The sequence below is a fragment of the Ziziphus jujuba genome, chromosome 8 (genome assembly GCF_031755915.1).
Source record: "Ziziphus jujuba cultivar Dongzao chromosome 8, ASM3175591v1".
Lineage (NCBI taxonomy): Eukaryota > Viridiplantae > Streptophyta > Magnoliopsida > Rosales > Rhamnaceae > Ziziphus > Ziziphus jujuba.
The window spans coordinates 13682808-13701693 of record NC_083386.1 but is presented as its reverse complement, the minus strand read 5'-3'; the positions used below and the strand labels follow the sequence as shown (position 1 = coordinate 13701693).

Genomic DNA, 18886 nt, shown 5'->3' with positions numbered 1-18886 from the left:
ATGCTTAATTTTTTCAACGATAAGGAAAACAAAAAATCAAAAATATAAGCCTTACAAAATATGGGTTCAAAAAAATAAATTATTTCTTTAGGACTGTCTAGATTTTGTTTTTGTTTTTGTTTTTTTTATTTTTAATATTGGGATTGCTCAATTAATAATAACCGTCCGATGATAACTTTATGTTCTGATACTAAATTCCATTTTCAAATAAAGAAAATAAAACTTTCCAGCAAAATTTTCCTTATACTTTAATAATAATATTCGCTTTGTTTGGATTTTGAATTTTTAGGGGTCGCAATTAAACTGGGATGGTCTAACATCTTATGCTCTTTATACTAATTATAAACAAAAGAAAACTTTTTTTTCTTTTTAAAATTTATTAAATTGAATGAAAAAAAAAAGAAGAGAAAAAGGAAAAAGAAAAGCAGTATAATTGTTCGTTATATAGTTAAAAAATAATCGGGAAAGAAAGAAAGGAAAGCTAAAAGAGGTCTAGTTTTTGTGATTATATATATATATAGCAAAGAGAAAACCTTTTTTTTTTTTTTTTAAAAAAATTATTTTTTAACAGTTGCAAATAATAATTTTCCTCTACCGCCAACGTTCCAAAGGTCCTACCCCCAAAACGCGACCCGACCTAGACCAACCCCTACGCGTCGACCCCCTTTCTCTCCCTCGCTTCCGAAATCACAAATTTCATCCCTTTAATCCCCAGTTTCCAATCATTTTTTCTCGACCAAATTTCCATAGAAGCTTTTTAGTTTATCCAAATTCTTCTTGTTGTTATTGCTTTGTTTCTTCTTGCTTATGAGTTTATTAGATATTGATTTTGCTCTTGCATAATCCTTTTGTTGTTTAATCATTTACTTGGTGTATTTTTTTTTTCCTGGGTTCTTGTTGATCTCAAATTTTGTTTCTGGGTTTAATTTTTTTTTTTGTTGTTCGAAAACCGCCTTTTGATCATCCCAAGCAACGTTGTGAGAAAGTCCATTTGGTTTCCCGCTTGATTCACAGTCTTACTTGGTAAAAGGTTAGGATCGATTTGATTTGTTGAAACCTGATTAGGGTTTGTTATGGTATTTAGTGAATTTATGGCTGATTTCTTTAATTTAGCATATTTGGTTTTTTTGTGGGTTATTAATATTAATTGTTTTTGTTACGTGCAAGGATGTTGATGTAATGATGAATCAAGGAGCTGAGACCTTAGCTACAGTGGATCCCAGTTCGCTAGAGGTAGTTTCTCAAACTTATTCATTTATAATTAATTTTTTTTTTTTTTTTTTTTGAGTAGTATCATTTCTTTAAATGAAAGCTTGGCTTAGTGTTATGAGCTTTAGTTCCAAGTAGACATTTTTGTTACTAGGAATTGGATTTGGCGAGTTGATTATGGAAAAAGTATATGTCAAAGAGTGTAGACAACATTAAGTTCATGGGATCAACTTTAGTTTTTTACTTTTTGAACAAAGGGAACAACTTTAGTTGATTGAGTTAGAAGTTGGAGGACTTTGCTCAGTTACTGTAATTTAGCTAAATGGAAAGTACTTTACCACTCCTTTAATTTTAAGCTGCACTTTTTTGAACATTATACTATAAAGTTGGAAATGATAATTCCAGTTTTCTCAATTAAAATGTTCTAAGCTTTTTACCACTGTGAGTATGAATTGTGTGCTCATGGTTCGGTTTAGTTTAACTAGCTCATGGCAGTATTTTTGATGTCCTATTCATGTGAGTTGAAATAATACAATGGTTTTTGTTCTCTTAAATGGCTAGCTCTATCTGGTTGTCTCCCTGCCCCCCTGATGTTACTGAATAGTTCTGTAAACTTTATGGGTTGCATTGTTAGTTTTTTCTTTTCAAATCATTCATGCTATTGACTTCGTTATTTACTGGATTTTATGTAGAATCGGTATGTAATTAATGGCCAAGGACAGGCATCTTCATATCCTCCCTCAGCGGCTGGCTCTGAAGCCTTATCATGGACCACTCATAGGGTTGATAATAGCTCAACGGAGAATGGAATTCCTTCTAACTCAACTTATAATTATGATCCGCATATGCAGCAACCGGCGGCTATTTCATCGAGTTTGGGATCATCAAGTACACAACAAGACTACAATGGCTATACATCGTACTCAAACTCCTCTGATCCATATGCTTATGGAAGCACAGGATATCAAGGATACTATAATAACAACTATCAGCAACAAACTAACAGCTATCAGCAACAAACTAACCATTCCTACTCACAACCTGTAGGAGCATATCAAAACACAGGTGCTCCTTATCAGCCCCTTTCCTCATTTCAGAATACTGGGTCTTATGCTGGGTCTTCAAGTTATACAAGCACTTATTACAATCCTGGTGATTATCAGACAGCTGGAGGTTATCCGAGTAGCAGTTACAATAATCAGACTTCCGGGTGGAATGATGGCAATTATGCAAATTACACTTCTCAACAATATGCAAATTACACTCCAGATACAAATGCTGTTTATAGTTCTGGTACAGCTCCTGCAACTTCAGTAAATTATCAGCAGCATTACAAGCAATGGGCAGATTATTACAGTCAGACAGAAGTCAGCTGTGCTCCTGGTACAGAAAATATAGCTGTTAATAGCACGTCTAATTTTGGTACTTCCACTGGGTATCCAACATTTAACAGCCAGCCACATCCTCCATACAATCAATCTTGGAGGCCAGAATCAGTTCCATCTGAAGTGCCTCCGGTGCAGGTTTGGATTTCTTCCTTACATGATTAGGGAGATCTTACCGGCCCTTTTATGTGAGCATGTAGTATATTACGTTATTTATTTCTTCTACATTTAAATATGTAGTGTTTGCTTCATATGTTTATTTATTTAAAAATTATGATCAAGCATGTCTTTCAAAATTACTGTCTGTTGGGGTTATGCTTATTGGTACAGTGCTATGGAAATTGAGGGTTTTCAGAATGCATTGTGATTTGGTAAGAGTATGTTGTGAACTTTTAGCAAGGATTAGCATTTATCAGTTATCTAGCTCCCCTAAATCATAGTTTGATTTGAAATAATTTGGAGGCTTCTTTTATATAGATATGTTTTCTGGCAGTTAAAATTGTAAACATATTCAGTTAAAACATTTGCTGTCTTCTTTGTGAAAATTTTAAATCTACGGGCCATTTTGAATGCTATTAATTTGTGAGAATTTGAAATATGTGTTTTTGAAATTATCCAGCTTTGTTGCATGGCATGGACCTTTTTGTGGATATAGATGCTTTTATTAGCTTATTTCATGTATTATTTCTTTATTTAATTTTATATTGAAATTTTCCTTCTTTTGGTTAGTTTATTACTTTTAAAACTCACTCATTTCATATCAATTTAAATGATTTTTCTTTTTTGGTTAGTGAATGATGCAACAATATGATTAATAGGAAATTACCATCTATTTCTGATCTGTTTTATTCGTCAGTCTGGTTCGGTAGTTAGTGGTGCTTATGATGGTTATTGGAAACATGGGGCGCCTACTGCCCAAATTCATAACACAAGTCCAGCACAACCTCACTTTCAAAAGCCTTTGGAGCAAAAATCTTCCTATGATAGCTTTCAGGATCAACAGAAAACTGCATGTCCTCAGGGACCTAGTTTACAGTATCCTGCTTCTCATCAGGTGTCCCACTTATCCCAGTCGCCTCAGGTGCCCCATTTGTCCCAGTTGCCTCAGGTGCCTCAGTTGAATCCAGTGCCTCAGACTTATCAATCACCTGTGCAAACTGCTCCTTCTCTAGATACGCGAAGGGTGAACAAACTGCAGATCCCAACAAACCCTAGGATTGCTTCAAATCTGACCTTTGGCATAACAAAAACTGATAAGGATAGCTCTACGATTAGTGCAGCAGCAAAACCAGCTTACGTCAGTGTTTCACTACCTAAGCCAAATGAGAAGACTCCGTCTAGTACTGGTGCTGATTCTATGTTAAAGGTAAGAATTCTGATTTGATTGTTTGTACTTGTATGAATGATAAGATACATTAAATTTCTTGTAAGTCTGTTTGTAGGATCTATTGAGGTTGATGTTTTGTAGGATCGATTGAGATTGATTGTTTCTAAGATTGTAGGATATTATATTTCTATGAAGAATATTCTGTAATTGTTTTCTTGGAATACTTCATTGGTTAAGAGGTTCTCACCTATCAGGATTCAGGATGATATGGTGATTGTGTGGCGTGTAAAATATGGTTGCTGATCTTGCGCCAGAAAAAAAATTATTGTGTTCTCTGTTAACTATCCATTCTACATATTAGTTTATTATTGTGGGGGGGTTGGGGGCGGGGGGCGGTGGTTGTATTGTCTATCTTAATTATGTTAGCTTGATATACATAATTGAGCTTTCTTCTTGACAATTTAAGCTTTTGGCATTGACGGTGACTTAACATATCATAGCATGATTGTCTAGCCAGTCTAGTATCTTAGTCTTGCTAACACACAATTTTATGTGCCTTGCCTGCCCTATAGGATCAGACATATATAACTGCCCTCAACTTTTTTTGTTTTGGAAATGCTTTTGTAACTGTTTATAAATTAACTAAAAATATTTTATATACAACTTAATCTCTATGCTATTTTCTTAAATGCTTTTATAAGAGTTTTTTGGAGTAATAAATATACTTTATACAATACAAACTAACGAAATTTTTTTTTTTTTTTTAACGTAGCAAACAGATAAATTATTTTTACTTTTTCTGCATTCCACAAGGTTATTTATTATTTATATCATTAGAATTTTTAATTTTTGATATGACTGACATCTCTTACTATTTAGATTTGCATGACATGGTTGGTTGGTTATTCTCAATTTGTTCTGTTCCATATGCAGTACTGGCTCGAGAATAGTTTGGTTGTGGACTTAATGATTTTATGTAGTGCCTAACTTTTCATTTTCCTGCAGCCTGGTATGTTCCCAAAGTCACTACGTGGTTATGTTGAAAGGGCGTTGGCTCGCTGTAAAGATGAAACACAAATGATGGCTTGTCAGGCTACCATGAAGGATGTAAGCCTATATTTTAGATGCTATCCTGATTAAAAATTATAGGATACCAATAATGAAGTAAAATCATACATTTTGATCGACTTTTTCTTTCTTTTAATTAAAAATTCATATGTTTTAGGAGAGTTGCAAAATTGCAAGTACAGTGTCCTTTAGTGATTTAAAATCATCCGATATGTTGTGATGCATAAAATAATGCATTAGGAATGTAAATACCACTACGATATAGAACATGTAGAGTTGTAATCTATGCAAGATCTACATTCTGCAAGATGTAGCATCAAATGATATAAAAAGTAGATGCATGTGGCTTGCATATTATTGTCATGTGTAAGCAATCAGTGTTGGTAATGGTTTAACTGTCCATGGATTTTCTTCAAAGATTGATTATAGAATTTTCATCAAACACAAGATTACATCTCTGTCAGTAGTTTGTTTAACCTACCTAATTTGAATATCAATTTAATGTCTATATTGACATGTAAGATGTAACCAATAAACACCGACTTAATATCTAAGAAAAGACTTGTCCTTTAAGTTATTAGACTATGGTGCAAAAATTTAGCGGTTTGAGTCATAGGAGGGTATCTATCCATTTTACACTTGCTGCTTTACTATATGTGGATATTCTTGTATGCAGGTTTTGATGTATTTGTACCTAGATAAATGCAGGTAGCCTCAACTTGGAAAATTTATAAGCAGTTTGTACTAACATATAATTTTGTTTACTTCTCTCTCAGATGATCACTAAGGCAACTGCTGATGGTACACTTTACACACGTGATTGGGACATTGAGCCTCTTTTTCCCCTGCCAAATTCGGATGATGACAATAAAGAGTAACTCTCTGGCTCTCATTAAACACACCTTCATTCACACACATGATAAACCTCTATTTCCCAAGTTTAATGAACGAATATGTATAGTATAATATGTATCATTAAGAATTAAAGTATTTGAGATGCATTGGATAATGCATGCATTCTCATTTTTGGAAGCATCAATTAGGAGCTTTCATTTTAGCTTAGTAACTGTTAATGCTCTTTTGCATTGTTGTATATGTTAATTGTTTTATTAGTTTGTCTTAGGGTCTATGGCCATTTAATTTATGGGTGTGGATAGGATGACTTGGCATGAATTTCTTGAGTTTGTATTTGTGTATCATCGAATAATGCAAAAAATTCAGATACCAGCAATTAGTTAAATTTTCACCCATTCCTTTTTATTGGCAAGTCATATTGCCTTAAGGATCTAAACGTTAACAGTTCCAGGGAGAAAAAAGGACCTTTTATGATATGAGGAATGTTCTATTATATTGTTGTGGTTATTGTGGTCTAAAGGTGATACAAGCTGGTAGTTAGTATTTTGAGATATATTATTTTGTGAAGTGGTTGCATCATATAACTGTCAATCCATGTTCCCCTTCCCTCCAGTAGACGAATCTGCTTTTACCTTTATATTGATGACAATAGTATTTGGCAGAATCAAGCCAGTTGGTCTGATTTTTGTGCTAATGTGTCATAGATTTTTTCAGCTACATCCGTACTTAATGGATCAATTAAGATACTTGCATGTGAGCCTAAGTGCACTCAGTCTGCATTTCAGTAAAAAAATTTTCTATATAGTTGCATGATTTATTGGCACTTTGAAGTCTTGAGTTATAATCTTCAGAATCCAGCATGTTTTCCACTGATCCTCAGTGTACTTTATTATGTAGAATTTTACAGGGTACAACCCCTATTTCTATATTGCCAAAGTTCAAAAGAAGTCCCAATCGCCGTTCTAAAAGTAGGTGGGAGCCTCTACCCGATGAGAAACCGATTGAGAAACCAGCATATGCCAATAATAATGCTCTAAAATATGCTGGATGGATGCATGCTAATGAAAAGGACAGAAAGGTATTCCTATTATCTCTCATCTTTTTCCTTTTACAATGGTGATCATTTTCTTTGAAAGGATGGAGAGGTAGAAGGTTGTCAGGCCTGGTTTCTTAAGGCCTATTCTGGGTCGACTCGCCTGTGTTACATATGGTTAATTAAATTTAATTATATTAAGGACATACCTTTTCTTAAATTTCATTGTATTCATTACAGTAAATGGTGGTATTTTGAAATACAAATATATTTTAAAAATAAACAGTAGAGCTAATTACATATTAGATCCTTGCAATTGGGCTGTGTCATTCCTGATGCTCTTGAATTTTAAGAATGTGTAAATTAGTCTCTTCCGTAGGTTAAATGGTTTTCAACAAAGTTGAGACCATGTGACACTAATTCAACATTCCTGTGATATTTTTCATTAATAAAACTTGTCTTTTGGTGGATATACTTTTACTTGTATTGTTATTTTTTTAAAAAAAATTTGACCTATGTTATATTTATGAAAGAATTTAGGAGCTAGCAATAAGAATATCATTAAGTAAATTATTGGAGGTAAACATATTTACACTTTTTAACAATGCTCAGGAGATGACCACATGTTATTTGAAACCATTAAGTGGTTTTGACAACAATTGGGTCACTTCTTGCAATTCAAATTTAAGGTTGGTAAGAGTCACTTGGTGGTTTTTATTTTTTAATTTTTAATTTGTAATGTTTAATTACATTTTTTAAGTCCAATTTTATAATGGCTTGAATTTTTAGTAAAATTTTGTAATTTTAGGAAGAACTTTTTGTAGAGTCTTTAGAAAATAATTATTGTGGTCCATTTTTGGTTTTTCTACAGCCTTTAGTTTGTTTATGGAAGGATGGTAGGTGACGGGTTGGAAATATCCAGTTTTGTAATTTTAATACAGTAGTTTTTGCATCTGACAGTGGGCAGAATATTCACTTAACACTTGCCTGTATAATAAATTATATTTATATGAAAAAGGAAAAAGGGAATGATAAGCTGTGTTTGTTTTAATCACAATGTTTATTTCTTCAAATTTACTGTATGCAGACGCTTAATTTTGGGAGCAAGGATAATAATTCGAATAATACAAAATTTCTCTCTCTGGAGCAGAAAGGTGCAAGTAAGATTATCCAGAGACCAGTAAAAAAGCAGCGCCATTCTGATGGTTTGGGTGCTGTGGAAAATGGTGATGCGTCTAGTGACAGTGATAAGGAGCAAGGTTTAACAGCATATTATGCAGGAGCAAGTGCACTAGCAAATTCACCAGAAGAAAGAAGGAGACGTGAGAGTCGTTCCAAGCGTTTTGAAAAGGGGCAAGGACATCGAACTGAAACTAATCACCATAAAGCAAAAAATTCTGGAGCTGGAAACTTGTATGCTAGAAGGGCTATGATAAGCAAAAATTTTGAAGATGGTGCCAGCAGGGCTGTTGAGGACATGGACTGGGATACTCTTACTGTCAAGGGGACATGCCAGGAAATTGAGAAACGTTATTTGCGCCTTACGTCTGCACCTGATCCATCCAGTGTAATTATCATACTTGTGATAATTTTTTTTTTCTCTTAAAATTTGCATTTTGAGAATTGATGGTTTTGCATGAGTAGTATGCATACTGAGCTACAAATCCTCTATATCATACAGGTAAGACCTGAAGAAGTACTAGAAAAAGCTCTTCTTATGGTTCAAAATTCTCAAAAGAATTATCTCTATAAATGTGATCAGTTGAAGTCTATTCGCCAAGATTTAACCGTGCAAAGAATTCGCAATCAACTAACAGCAAAGGTTTATTTGATACTCTCTCTCTCTCTGTACTTGAGCTTATGATGCTCTGCTCTTCAAACTTATTTACTTAAATGTCTGTAATTTATCATGAATGCATTATATCCATTGTGCATGTTGTAAACATGATGAAGCATTAATATTAATATATTATATAAATGGGTCTGCATCATAATCTACGTAAATAGTCTTTCATTTATTAAGTTCTGAAAAATTAGTTTCATTCAACAAAAAGATTGCTTATGTGATAAGAAATTGTGTTGAGGAATCATGTGGTGCATTATGATTAACTTTTAGTTCACGTCAACTTGAATTAAAAAAAATTATTTTAACTTGGATAACATACTGACCCAAATGTTTCATGGAGTGCTCATTGTCTATTAGTAGATTTTGTTCTTTTCTTTTCAACAAAATTAATTTTTCCAAAAAATTATGTTGAATGAACCATGCTTCTGAACATTTCTGTCAGTCTAGTTATATGTTACTGAAAATCTTCTAATCAATGATGCATATGCATGCATTTATGTAATGGTTAGTTCACTTTACTCGTGTTTCAGGTGTATGAAACTCATGCTCGATTGGCACTGGAAGTTGGGGATCTGCCGGAGTATAATCAGGTTTGTATCTTTTTAGAAGGTTTTGAAAAAAAATATATATATATATATATATATTTATAATTCCTTTCGTTATATTTCCTACACATGCTATACTTCATTTTGTGAGACTATAGTTAGTTGCTTATACTGTGTATCCTATATATAAATATATTTTTTATATTATTCATTTTTAAATATTTTTTTTCCCCCCCTCATTTTAACTAATTGGTGAAGGTATTATTGATATGCTATTGGACACCTGGCCAAAGAGCTGTATCTTAATTAATATGAACTACGGTCATGGGCTCATGGTCTACATCATTATTTATAGCTGGCGTTGTTCTCTGTTTTATGAATTGAACTTCATATCTTAATTTCTTCTTGGATCTTATTCTAACTAGCTAGGAGCTAGCTGAATAATTTGGGCACATGTCAACAATTGAAGGTGAAACATATTGAAATATACAATTATCACATTCTTGGATGTGACAATTTAACTGCTTATTAAGTTATTATTGGCATTGAATTACCTTGTGTTCTTGTTTGTTTAAGATCTTTTTAAATTTGATTTTGGTGGCTTTTCCCTTTTTGACCCATTTTTCTTTTATAATATGAATGTCTGATTTTCTGATTACACTTTATTTTTGTTTTCCTGGCCTCTTGTTTATGGAGTTGTATTATTCTCCTCTCAAAGCCAATTTATATGGTTTCTTGTTTTGGTGGTATGATTACTTTATCTTGTATGGTTTCAGTGCCAATCTCAGTTGAAAGTTCTTTATGCTGAAGGAATTGAGGGTTGTCATATGGAGTTTTCTGCATACCACTTGCTTTGTGTTATTCTGCACTCAAATAATTACAGAGATCTCTTATCATCAATGTCAAGGTCAGTTATGACTGGAGAAAGACTGCTTTTATTTATGCTATATCCAGCTTGCCGGTTAGATTCCTTAAACTGACGTTTTGTGTATTACAATATTCAGTTTAAAACTATATTTAAATATATGTATATAGATACATATTATATACGTATGTATTATGCCTTTGTGCATGCTTGACTGTTACCTCATTAACTTGTATGCACGTGCAGTCTCTCTCTCTCTCTCTCTCTCTCTCTCTCATACTTGACTGTTACCTCATTAACTTGTATGCACGTGCTCTCTCTCTCTCTCTCTCTCCACACACATCCACATCTACACCACTCCAAATAAGGTGATCTTGCTCTTGTTTAGATGCCCTTCTACTGGAATAGTGAATATTGTTGGACCATTTGGTGAAACTGCAGTCCTTATCCAGACAAGTAAAAAATTAGCTGGAACAGTAAGAAAGTGAATGGCATTTAGCCCTTCTTCATGCTTCTGAATCTACCCAGTCATAGGTTCCAATAGGGCCATAAATTTGCTTAGAAATGGATTGTGAAGAATATTTGAAAGGATTTAAGGCTAATATTAGTTGGGCCAAAAACGAATCTGGCCTTTTTTTATGATAGAAAATCTGGGATTGCTAACCCAAATGCGGCTTATTTAATTTTTGCTGATACAGATATCTGGCCTTTAGATTTACTATTTTAACTTAATTATTGCTCTCTCTTCCTGTAACCTCTAATAGGTTGAATATGCTTAATTATTCTTGTTTTCCTTGTATTTTCTTAGAGGTAGATTATTTAATATGTAGAAATTGCGTGTAGAATATTAATTTGCAGATGTTGTGTTCAAAGTGATGCTTTCCTATTCTCCTTATTAATTGCTATGGCCTTGGAATCCATTATGAAATGTCTTTGTTGGAGTTCAGATTATCTGATGAAGCAAAAAGGGATAAAGCAGTTAAGCATGCTCTAGCTGTTCGTGCGGCTGTCACTTCAGGAAATTATGTTATGTTTTTCAGACTCTACAAAACAGCTCCCAACTTGAATACCTGCCTTATGGGTGAGTATCTAATATAGAATTTATCTCAGTTCTTTTATAACCATTAAATAACCATTATGTATTATTTTTAAGAGTATAAGTTTTTAGAATTCTAATGAGAAAAATCTTTCTGCAGATCTTTATGTTGAAAAGATGCGGTTTAAGGCAGTAAGCTGCATGTCTCGGTCATATCGTCCGACATTACCTGTTTCATACATTGCTCAGGTTTTGGGTTTTGCTACCGTTGTGCCTGCAAATGAGGGAAGTGATGAAAAGGATTTAGACGGTGTAGAGGAATGTGTTGAATGGTTGAAGGCACATGGTGCATGCCTTATTACAGATAACAACGGAGAGATTCAGCTTGACACAAAGGTAGATTCAATTGCGCCATTTTAATTTGTTTGTCATATAATATTTTTATCTTTTTGAATGTGTCTTATTTTTATTTTACATGGGTGATGACTATCAATTTGTAAGAATTAGAAACATATAACCGTGTGTCATATTTAGTGTAGAAATATGGTCGACTGGCCATACAAAGCACAGATATTTAGATGCCTAATTTTGAGAGTTATAATTGATTTTTTTTCATCTGAATGTTGCTTCATATGACTAAATGGGTGTATTTGAGCTGCAGCCTACATCATCTAGTCTTTACATGCCAGAGCCAGAAGATGCTGTGTCCCATGGGGATGCCAGTCTTGCTGTTAATGATTTTCTGACACGAACAACCTTATAGCCAATTTAATTGTATCCAATTGTATTTGGAGATATTAACAGTGACAAAATGGAAAATCATGCCGCCCTCATCATTCTAGTGTACAAACAAAGGGGAACCGGTCAATTTTCTGACTGATTGAACATCCGGCAAAAGGGCGGGGAATTGCGGCGGGAGTTGTCTGTAACACTAGGGAGAATACTCACAGATGTATTATTTGGAGCATGTAATGATGATACAGGTTCCAATATTCCCATAGAAACGGGAATGGCCAAGAGTCTTGGGCTAGCATTGTAGTATTCATATTCCTTTTATTTTGTTTTCCTCTCTTTTGCAAACAGAAATCCATTCTTTTGTGAGGACAGAAAGTGATAAATATACTAGAAAATGAAACGCAGGAAATCTGTCTTGTATCTTAAATTGATCAATGCTTAAAAATTTTTGAGCTCAATTATGGTGACTGGCAATTTTTGGTTTGGTGGTGCTTTTCTTTATTGTTTTGTTCATACATGTTAATGCCTTGGACATGGGATTTGATAATACCTACTTAATCCCTGCCGTTGAAATTATTGTCTAATATTTGAATTCCGCTAACCATTGGATTTGGTATCTTCCTAATCGCGCTAAAGATTAGATTTTTAATATACGAGTTCATAAGATTTTGCTGGGTTGTGACATCGCGAGGCTGATATTTGGTCACGGTTTTAGTTCAACCAGAGGTTCATCTTTGTACTGCTTGTGCCTTTGTGCTATTTACTTTAAATCCATTTACTTTTCGCTTTTTTTTTTTTTTTTTTTTTTTTTTTGGGTTGAATTACTTTAAATGCTTTTGCTTGTTGAAGGGAGTTCTTCTTTTCCAATGTATGTAAAGGGGTAGTTCTTAAAGAAAGAGAGCTGAAAATTTAGAGGAATTTTTTTTTTTTTTAAAATTTTTCCCTCCATTATTATTTGATCAATTTTTTTTTAACTTAAAAATAATGTAAATGTTTTAACAACTTGTAAGAAACTTGACAGAATTCATGAACTTTTTTTTTTTTTTTTTTTTTGGTTCCCCACCCACACCCCCCCCTCTAGTACAGAAACAAAGTAGATGAAAACCATTATACATTGAAAATCAACAACATAATTTGCATTTTCTTTTTGTTCTCTTAGTAAATTGGATTCACTGTCAACAACCAATAAAAAATTACAGTCATAATGTAAATGGCCCCGACATCCAATCCACCTCCCATTTTCACCATCAAATTATTTGATCGCAAAATGTCATTCTATTAGCGCCCAAACCCCACAAGAAGTTCATCAATAATTTAATACAAAGATATTGAAAAAAATGGAAAAAAGAAAACTACTTAGGCCAAACACTGACCCTCTCTTTCTCATATTTGATATACAGAGCAGCAACAGCAGCTACAAAGTAAATCTGAATCAGCACAATCGCCGGCGAGTGGTATTTTATCACACTCTTCCCAGTAGCCAATTCCACCAGAACCAAAGCCGACAACCCAACAATCGCAACCCACCCGTTAACCCGCTCGCTATACGGGCTGAACCCGAAATCCACTTTCAGCTTTCCCGACACCGGCTCTTTCAGAGGTACCGGCGGCAGATACATCCCGCCGGACTCCGGCGACCCAGAACTCTTTCTTCCCTTCCGGGCCTTTCGGAGCTCCGCTTTCTTCCCCGTACCGCTCCGGTAGCGAACTCTGATCTGGCTCAGTCGCTCCTCGAATGCGTCGTCGGACTCGGGTTCGGGTTGAGGTGGGTCAGAGGAGGGCTCGGAGGAAGAGGAGGAGGGAGTGTCGGAGTCGGTGGCTTTTGTTGTGAAGGAAATGATGGGTTTGGGGAAGTGGGGTTTAGATGAGGAGGGTGTGAGTGGAAATGGGTTTGAGAGCTGAAGAGAGGATGATGGTATTGTCGCCATTTTCAGATGCTTTGTTGGAGCTCTGGTTTTTCACTTTGGATAAGGAACTTCCTCTCCCTCTCTCTCAAACAAACACTTGCCTTTTTATTTTTATTTTTATTTTTATTTATTTTTATTTTTTTATTTTTAAATTTATGTTTTAATAAGCAAATAAAATAAAATATTAATTATAGAATTTTTTAAATAATCAAATATCTAATTTCTGGCCTCTAAAAATTGCTCGATTATTATTTATATTTTTGGGTTTTGTAATGGGCTAGAGATTTTTACGTCATCATTTTCTTATGGACGAAAGCAGCTACTTTATTTTTTTTTTATTATTATTTTTTGTTCTAGCATTTAAAAAAAAAAAAAAAAAAAACCACAAGACCCACATCTATCTAGGGGTGGATATGGATTGGATTAGTTCCGTTTTGGACCGAAATACAATCCAATCCATACATATCGATTTTTCTAATTTACAATTCAAACTAAATCATTAAAGCATTAAATCCAAATCAAACCAAATCATTTATGATCTGTTTAATTTGGATTGGTTGATCGGTTTGAAACTTACTAATTGATAAATATATAATACAAATATAAAATTTTCCAAATATAAAATATAAATAATAAATTATAATTATCCAAATATAAAATACAATTAGAATAATACAACATAGTCTACAATGGAAAATAAAGAAGAAAATGTAGCAAATGATACACATCATGCACTTACTAAACAGTAAATATTAATATTATCATCTCACTCCTATAAAGTCAAATTAAAATTGTTAGAATAAATAATGTAAAATAATACATTCGTCAAAATTTATTCACTCAAGAATCAATGCATAATTTTTTTTTTTTAACCTTAAAACTTTGGTAAATTATAAATCAATCAACGTTGACAGGTTCACTAATTTTAATTGATTCTGTAAGCTTTATAAAAATCAAAACAATAAAATTAGCAATAAATTATATTTAAACATTTATATATATATATAACAATTGGATATAATATATGTAGATATATATATATATATATATAAATATACGATGGGGATGTAAAATATATATATATATATATATATATTATGATGATAGTGATGGACTGGTGGTGGGTGGCAATAAAGGTAAATGTTTAGTTTAGGGTTACAACTTACAATTTAATTTGGGATTTGAGATATAGGGATGTAAAAAAAAAATATATATATATATATATATATATATAAATATAAATATATCAAAAATCAATATATAAAAATGGAAAAAAATTTAAAAATTAATATATAAAAATGAAAAAATATACTAAAATTAATATATAAAAATGAAAAAAAATAAAAAATATATAATTTTTTAGTTATATAATATATTATTTGGATTTGATTGTATTTATATTTCCAATCCATAACCAATCCAATCCATAAAATTTATAATATTTTGAATCTAAACCAATCCAATTGATGTAAAAATCTAATCCAAACCATTAAAAATGGATTGGATTGGACGGGTTGAACGGGTTGAATTAGATTTTGCCCACCCCTACATCCATCCTTTTGCTTTTCTCTCCATTTAATGAAACGGTGCGTTGGCACCTCTTTTTTTTTTATTTTTTATTTTTATTTTTTAAATTAAAAATAAAGAAAAGAAAAACGCAGGTCTTCCTTCTTCCTTCTTCCTCTCTCGCAGTTCATCCTCTTCTTTCCTAAAGCCCTAAACCAGCAGCTCACCACCCACCGGTTTTCCTTCTCTGCTGCAGCTCATCATCCTCTTCCTTCCTCTCTAATCTTATGTAAGTTTCCTTCTCTCTCACTCTGCATTTTCTCTGCATTTTTCGCTCTGTTGCTTAGATTTTTTTTTTTTTTTTTTTTTTTGGGATTATGGTTTTGATTTTGGTCAATTATCATTTCGAATGCTGGGGATTTAATTTTTCTGTTGCTTTTGGTGTTGTTTGTCTCAGATCTTCGCTTATAGGCTTTTTTTTTTTTTTTAACTAAAAAAAATTAAAACTAATTGAAGTGTTCTTAGAACTTACTTTATTTTTCGAAAACATTTTTGTTTTAAATCGCTTCTTTTTTTTTTTTCTTTTTTTTTTTTAAATAACTTTTTTTAAAGTGAAAATAAATAAATATAAACAAATATATTTATCATTTATTTTTTTATATAAATATATTAAACTTAGCAAATTGCAACTTTCTTAAATCTCTAGACGATTCGTGAGACTGGTAGAATTGCCGTCGCCGAAGCCAGCTTCGCCACTCTTCCTCTCGCTCTTGCTGCTTCTGCCAGTGTGCCGATTGTAAGAATTCCTATTTTCCCATCTGTTTGGTTCCCGAGAAAATCTGCAATATTCCAAGATTTTATATCCCCTTTTTGATTTCGTTTTCTAGGAATAACAACAGTAGCTGTTACTGAGAAAGTTTTTTCGAGGTCTTAGAAATTTCTTTTTTGGTTGCTTGCAGTTTCTCACATTTTATCAGTTTTTTGAGATCTTAAAAAACCAAAATAAATAAATACACGATTTAAGAACAAGCTCAACTAATTTATTGTTACTTCCAATTTAAATTTTTAGATTGAATTTTTCAATTTCATTTCTACTCTAGGGTATGCTTCTCTTGAAATGCTTTTGATATCTTGGTTTCTCTCGGATTTGGTATGTAAGAAAATATTATGCATCTGCTACACACAGATTTTTGTTCTTTCAATGCATATACTATTTGCTACAGATCTTCAATGGCTGAGAAAGCGTCCGTGGATTTTGTTTTCGATTGCTATTTTTTTTTTTTTTTTTTTTTTTTAAAATGGAAATTTTGATTGCTATATTTGGTCATCCTTTGTCTAGAGATATTAGAAAGACCTATTCTTTTCCCTATTCTTTTCTCAAATAGGGAACCTTATGGGACAGGAGGGGCATTAAATTGAATTTCTTTTTGATCAGAGGCTTTAGTAACAAATGGTTTGAAAGCCCTTGTCAAATGTCTTTAAAATGTAAAGTAGAAGAGTAGAAGGAAAATTAAACATTTGGAGAATGTTATTGAAGTTGTAGATGAGCATATATCAAATTGGTTTTATAGGAGGCCTACTCTTGATGATGATGCATGCCTTAAGAGAAGTGCATATAGAATCATTACTTGGTTTTGAAGTGGTAATAGGTATTCCTTCGGAGTTCTTTTATCTCAACTAGTTTTATACTTGTCTTGATGCCTAGTTAAATCATGTGCATCTTTCTTTGTTTTCTATTGATGGAATAACTCAATAAGGCTAATCAATATTGTGCTATATATGTTGAATTAGATTTTGACATTCTTTATTTAGTTTTAGTTTTACAACTTGAATCTTTTAGCACTTTGGATGAGATGCTAGTTCTGTTCTTAGTGATAAAATGAGGTTAGCTGTTCTCAGGGGAGTAACCGAAGTACATAAAGTTGTGAACATGGTGAATGATGTTTTACAAGTGTGTTTTTGACTTCTGAGTTGGCTAAAGGAGTTCTCTAATATGAAGTATATATTGTGAATTGGTTATGTAGTAAGAACCGTGGTTGTTTCATAAATCTAATGGTGTTTGTAGTTGTTCTCTCTTTATATTTGCCCTTTCCTCATGATATTTGATAGTGTTTATTTTATTATCTTATTCTTCCTCTATGAAGTGTGTTTAACTGTTTTCTGCTATTAAAAGGTATAGGATGGGTCGAAAAGCTGGTTCTCTTTATATTAACTCGAAGAAATTTGGTTCTCTTCATAAACCGTGCATGAAGGAAATGGTAACATTTCTCAATTGCTTGGCTCTGAACCAGAACAATGATGATAAGTGTGTACGGACTAAGGATCTATTGAATGCTTGCATGGATGCTCAGGTAGACTTTTAGATTTGCTGCTGTGGATTCTGTTTCTTCTTAGCTTTTTATTCCTTTGCGCTTCTAAATTTGTTCATTTGAGTTCATAAAATTTTCTATTAGGAGTATCCCTAAAGCTTGTGACTTCGTTCTGTTGCAGACCAACAAAAACAGAAAGCCATGGGGAAGCATTAATTATCACCTGCAGAGGCTTACCAGGGGAAGGAAGTAATTTAGGTTACAATGTAGGAAACCATATTTAAACTTGAGTAATGCTTCTCTGAGGTGGTTGTTTTCAAAAGGGCTTAGCAATGAATATTTACATGTCAAATTCCATTTCGTGAAGAGATGAAAAATTTGATAATTTTGGAACAAATATGTTGCAGTTTAGTTTACCAAATCTTGCCAGGGATATAAGAATAATATGTTGACTCAGAGTCTATCTTCTCTTGATAGAATTTAGGCCTACAGGATATCTTTCAATGTGTTACTTCTAATGTTTAGATATCTTGCGTGTGCCTCGTTTTAATTTGATTTTATCTTCTCTCTTTGTAAAATACAGAAGAGAAAAAGGCCACTAAGATTTTTACATTTCTTTCTCTTTCTATTGCTACTGTATCTAGCATAATCTTACTCTTCACTTCTTATTTTACATTACTTTCTGGGTAAATTTGTCATTTTCAATTTCCTCGATAACTTTGCCATTCTTGTGGCGAATATAATCTTATATTTCTGCGCATCAATATCAAATTAAACAGTGATCTGAAGCTGGAGAGATGTTTGAGAGCTCCCCAGCCCACCAAAAAAAAATAAATAAATAGAAAATAAAATTATGATACCTGGTTTTTTCCTCCTATACCTGAACAAACAGAGAAACTAGATGGTTCTTGGTAGGAATTTTTGTATTTCTAAGAATAAACAGTCATTGCTTCAATAGGCATGGGACATCTTCTCAGAATAAGAGTCATCCTCTCATTCTCCATTGGCCCCAGTGCTCTTTCTGAAGAGATCCTTGTTAAGCTTCTCAATTCTCGTCCTTTGGTTGTATGGTTGATTTTTATTTTATTTTTAAATAATTTATTATCATCATCTTGGGGCAGGGGATTTGAGCTCAGGGGTAGTGCATGAAGAAATAATGGACTTCGATTATGTGCTATGGCTTCCAAATTTATTTACCAAATTTTAAATGCCGAATAAGGTAATAATAATAATAGAGTTGAAGAAAGTGAATATAACAAT

The 18886-nt window shown here is 32.9% G+C and overlaps 3 protein-coding genes across 6 annotated transcripts; 2 read left to right on the top strand and 1 right to left on the bottom strand.

Moving 5' to 3' along the window:
• The first annotated feature begins 556 nt into the window (after positions 1-556).
• On the top strand, positions 557-12362 carry LOC107413594 (SAC3 family protein A). Of its 3 annotated transcripts, none has more exons than XM_016021589.4 (14): positions 558-1030; positions 1168-1233; positions 1902-2732; positions 3451-3960; positions 4927-5028; positions 5766-5863; positions 6742-6922; positions 8028-8444; positions 8559-8699; positions 9254-9313; positions 10045-10175; positions 11081-11214; positions 11330-11565; positions 11831-12362. In XM_016021589.4, exons 2-14 carry the CDS (start codon positions 1180-1182, stop codon positions 11930-11932), a joined length of 2997 nt encoding a protein of 998 aa, XP_015877075.3. In that variant the 5' UTR covers positions 558-1030; positions 1168-1179; the 3' UTR covers positions 11933-12362. The 3 variants fall into 3 exon arrangements, 2 of the variants coding, with proteins under 2 accessions (XP_015877075.3, XP_015877074.3); XM_016021588.4 differs by having other exon boundaries at positions 559-1030; positions 7965-8444; XR_007239416.2 differs by lacking the exon at positions 11831-12362 and having other exon boundaries at positions 557-1030; positions 7965-8444; positions 10079-10175; positions 11330-11471.
• A 656-nt stretch (positions 12363-13018) lies between these two features.
• Positions 13019-13929, bottom strand: LOC107413581 (uncharacterized). Its single transcript, XM_016021568.4, has one exon. It carries the CDS (start codon positions 13830-13832, stop codon positions 13257-13259), a length of 576 nt encoding a protein of 191 aa, XP_015877054.1. The 5' UTR covers positions 13833-13929; the 3' UTR covers positions 13019-13256.
• A 1517-nt stretch (positions 13930-15446) lies between these two features.
• Positions 15447-18299, top strand: LOC107413580 (uncharacterized). Of its 2 annotated transcripts, XM_016021567.4 has the most exons (4): positions 15447-15606; positions 16024-16113; positions 17491-17668; positions 17808-18299. In XM_016021567.4, exons 3-4 carry the CDS (start codon positions 17498-17500, stop codon positions 17877-17879), a joined length of 243 nt encoding a protein of 80 aa, XP_015877053.1. In that variant the 5' UTR covers positions 15447-15606; positions 16024-16113; positions 17491-17497; the 3' UTR covers positions 17880-18299. The 2 variants fall into 2 exon arrangements, with proteins under 2 accessions (XP_015877053.1, XP_015877052.1); XM_016021566.4 differs by lacking the exon at positions 16024-16113 and having other exon boundaries at positions 15452-15606.
• Positions 18300-18886: the final 587 nt, after the last annotated feature.

What these genes read in the sequence shown, in the direction of transcription:
- LOC107413594 (XM_016021588.4), top strand. Translation starts at nt 1,180, where the DNA reads ATGATGAATCAAGGAGCTGAGACCTTAGCTACAGTGGATCCCAGTTCG. An exon ending in GTCAGGCTACCATGAAGGAT is followed by an intron (nt 5,029 to 5,765) that starts GTAAGCCTATAT and finishes CTTCTCTCTCAG; the next exon opens with ATGATCACTAAGGCAACTGC. An exon ending in CTTGAATACCTGCCTTATGG is followed by an intron (nt 11,215 to 11,329) that starts GTGAGTATCTAA and finishes ATCTTTCTGCAG; the next exon opens with ATCTTTATGTTGAAAAGATG.
- LOC107413581 (XM_016021568.4), bottom strand. Translation starts at nt 13,832, where the DNA reads ATGGCGACAATACCATCATCCTCTCTTCAGCTCTCAAACCCATTTCCA.
- LOC107413580 (XM_016021566.4), top strand. An exon ending in ATGCTTGCATGGATGCTCAG is followed by an intron (nt 17,669 to 17,807) that starts GTAGACTTTTAG and finishes GTTCTGTTGCAG; the next exon opens with ACCAACAAAAACAGAAAGCC.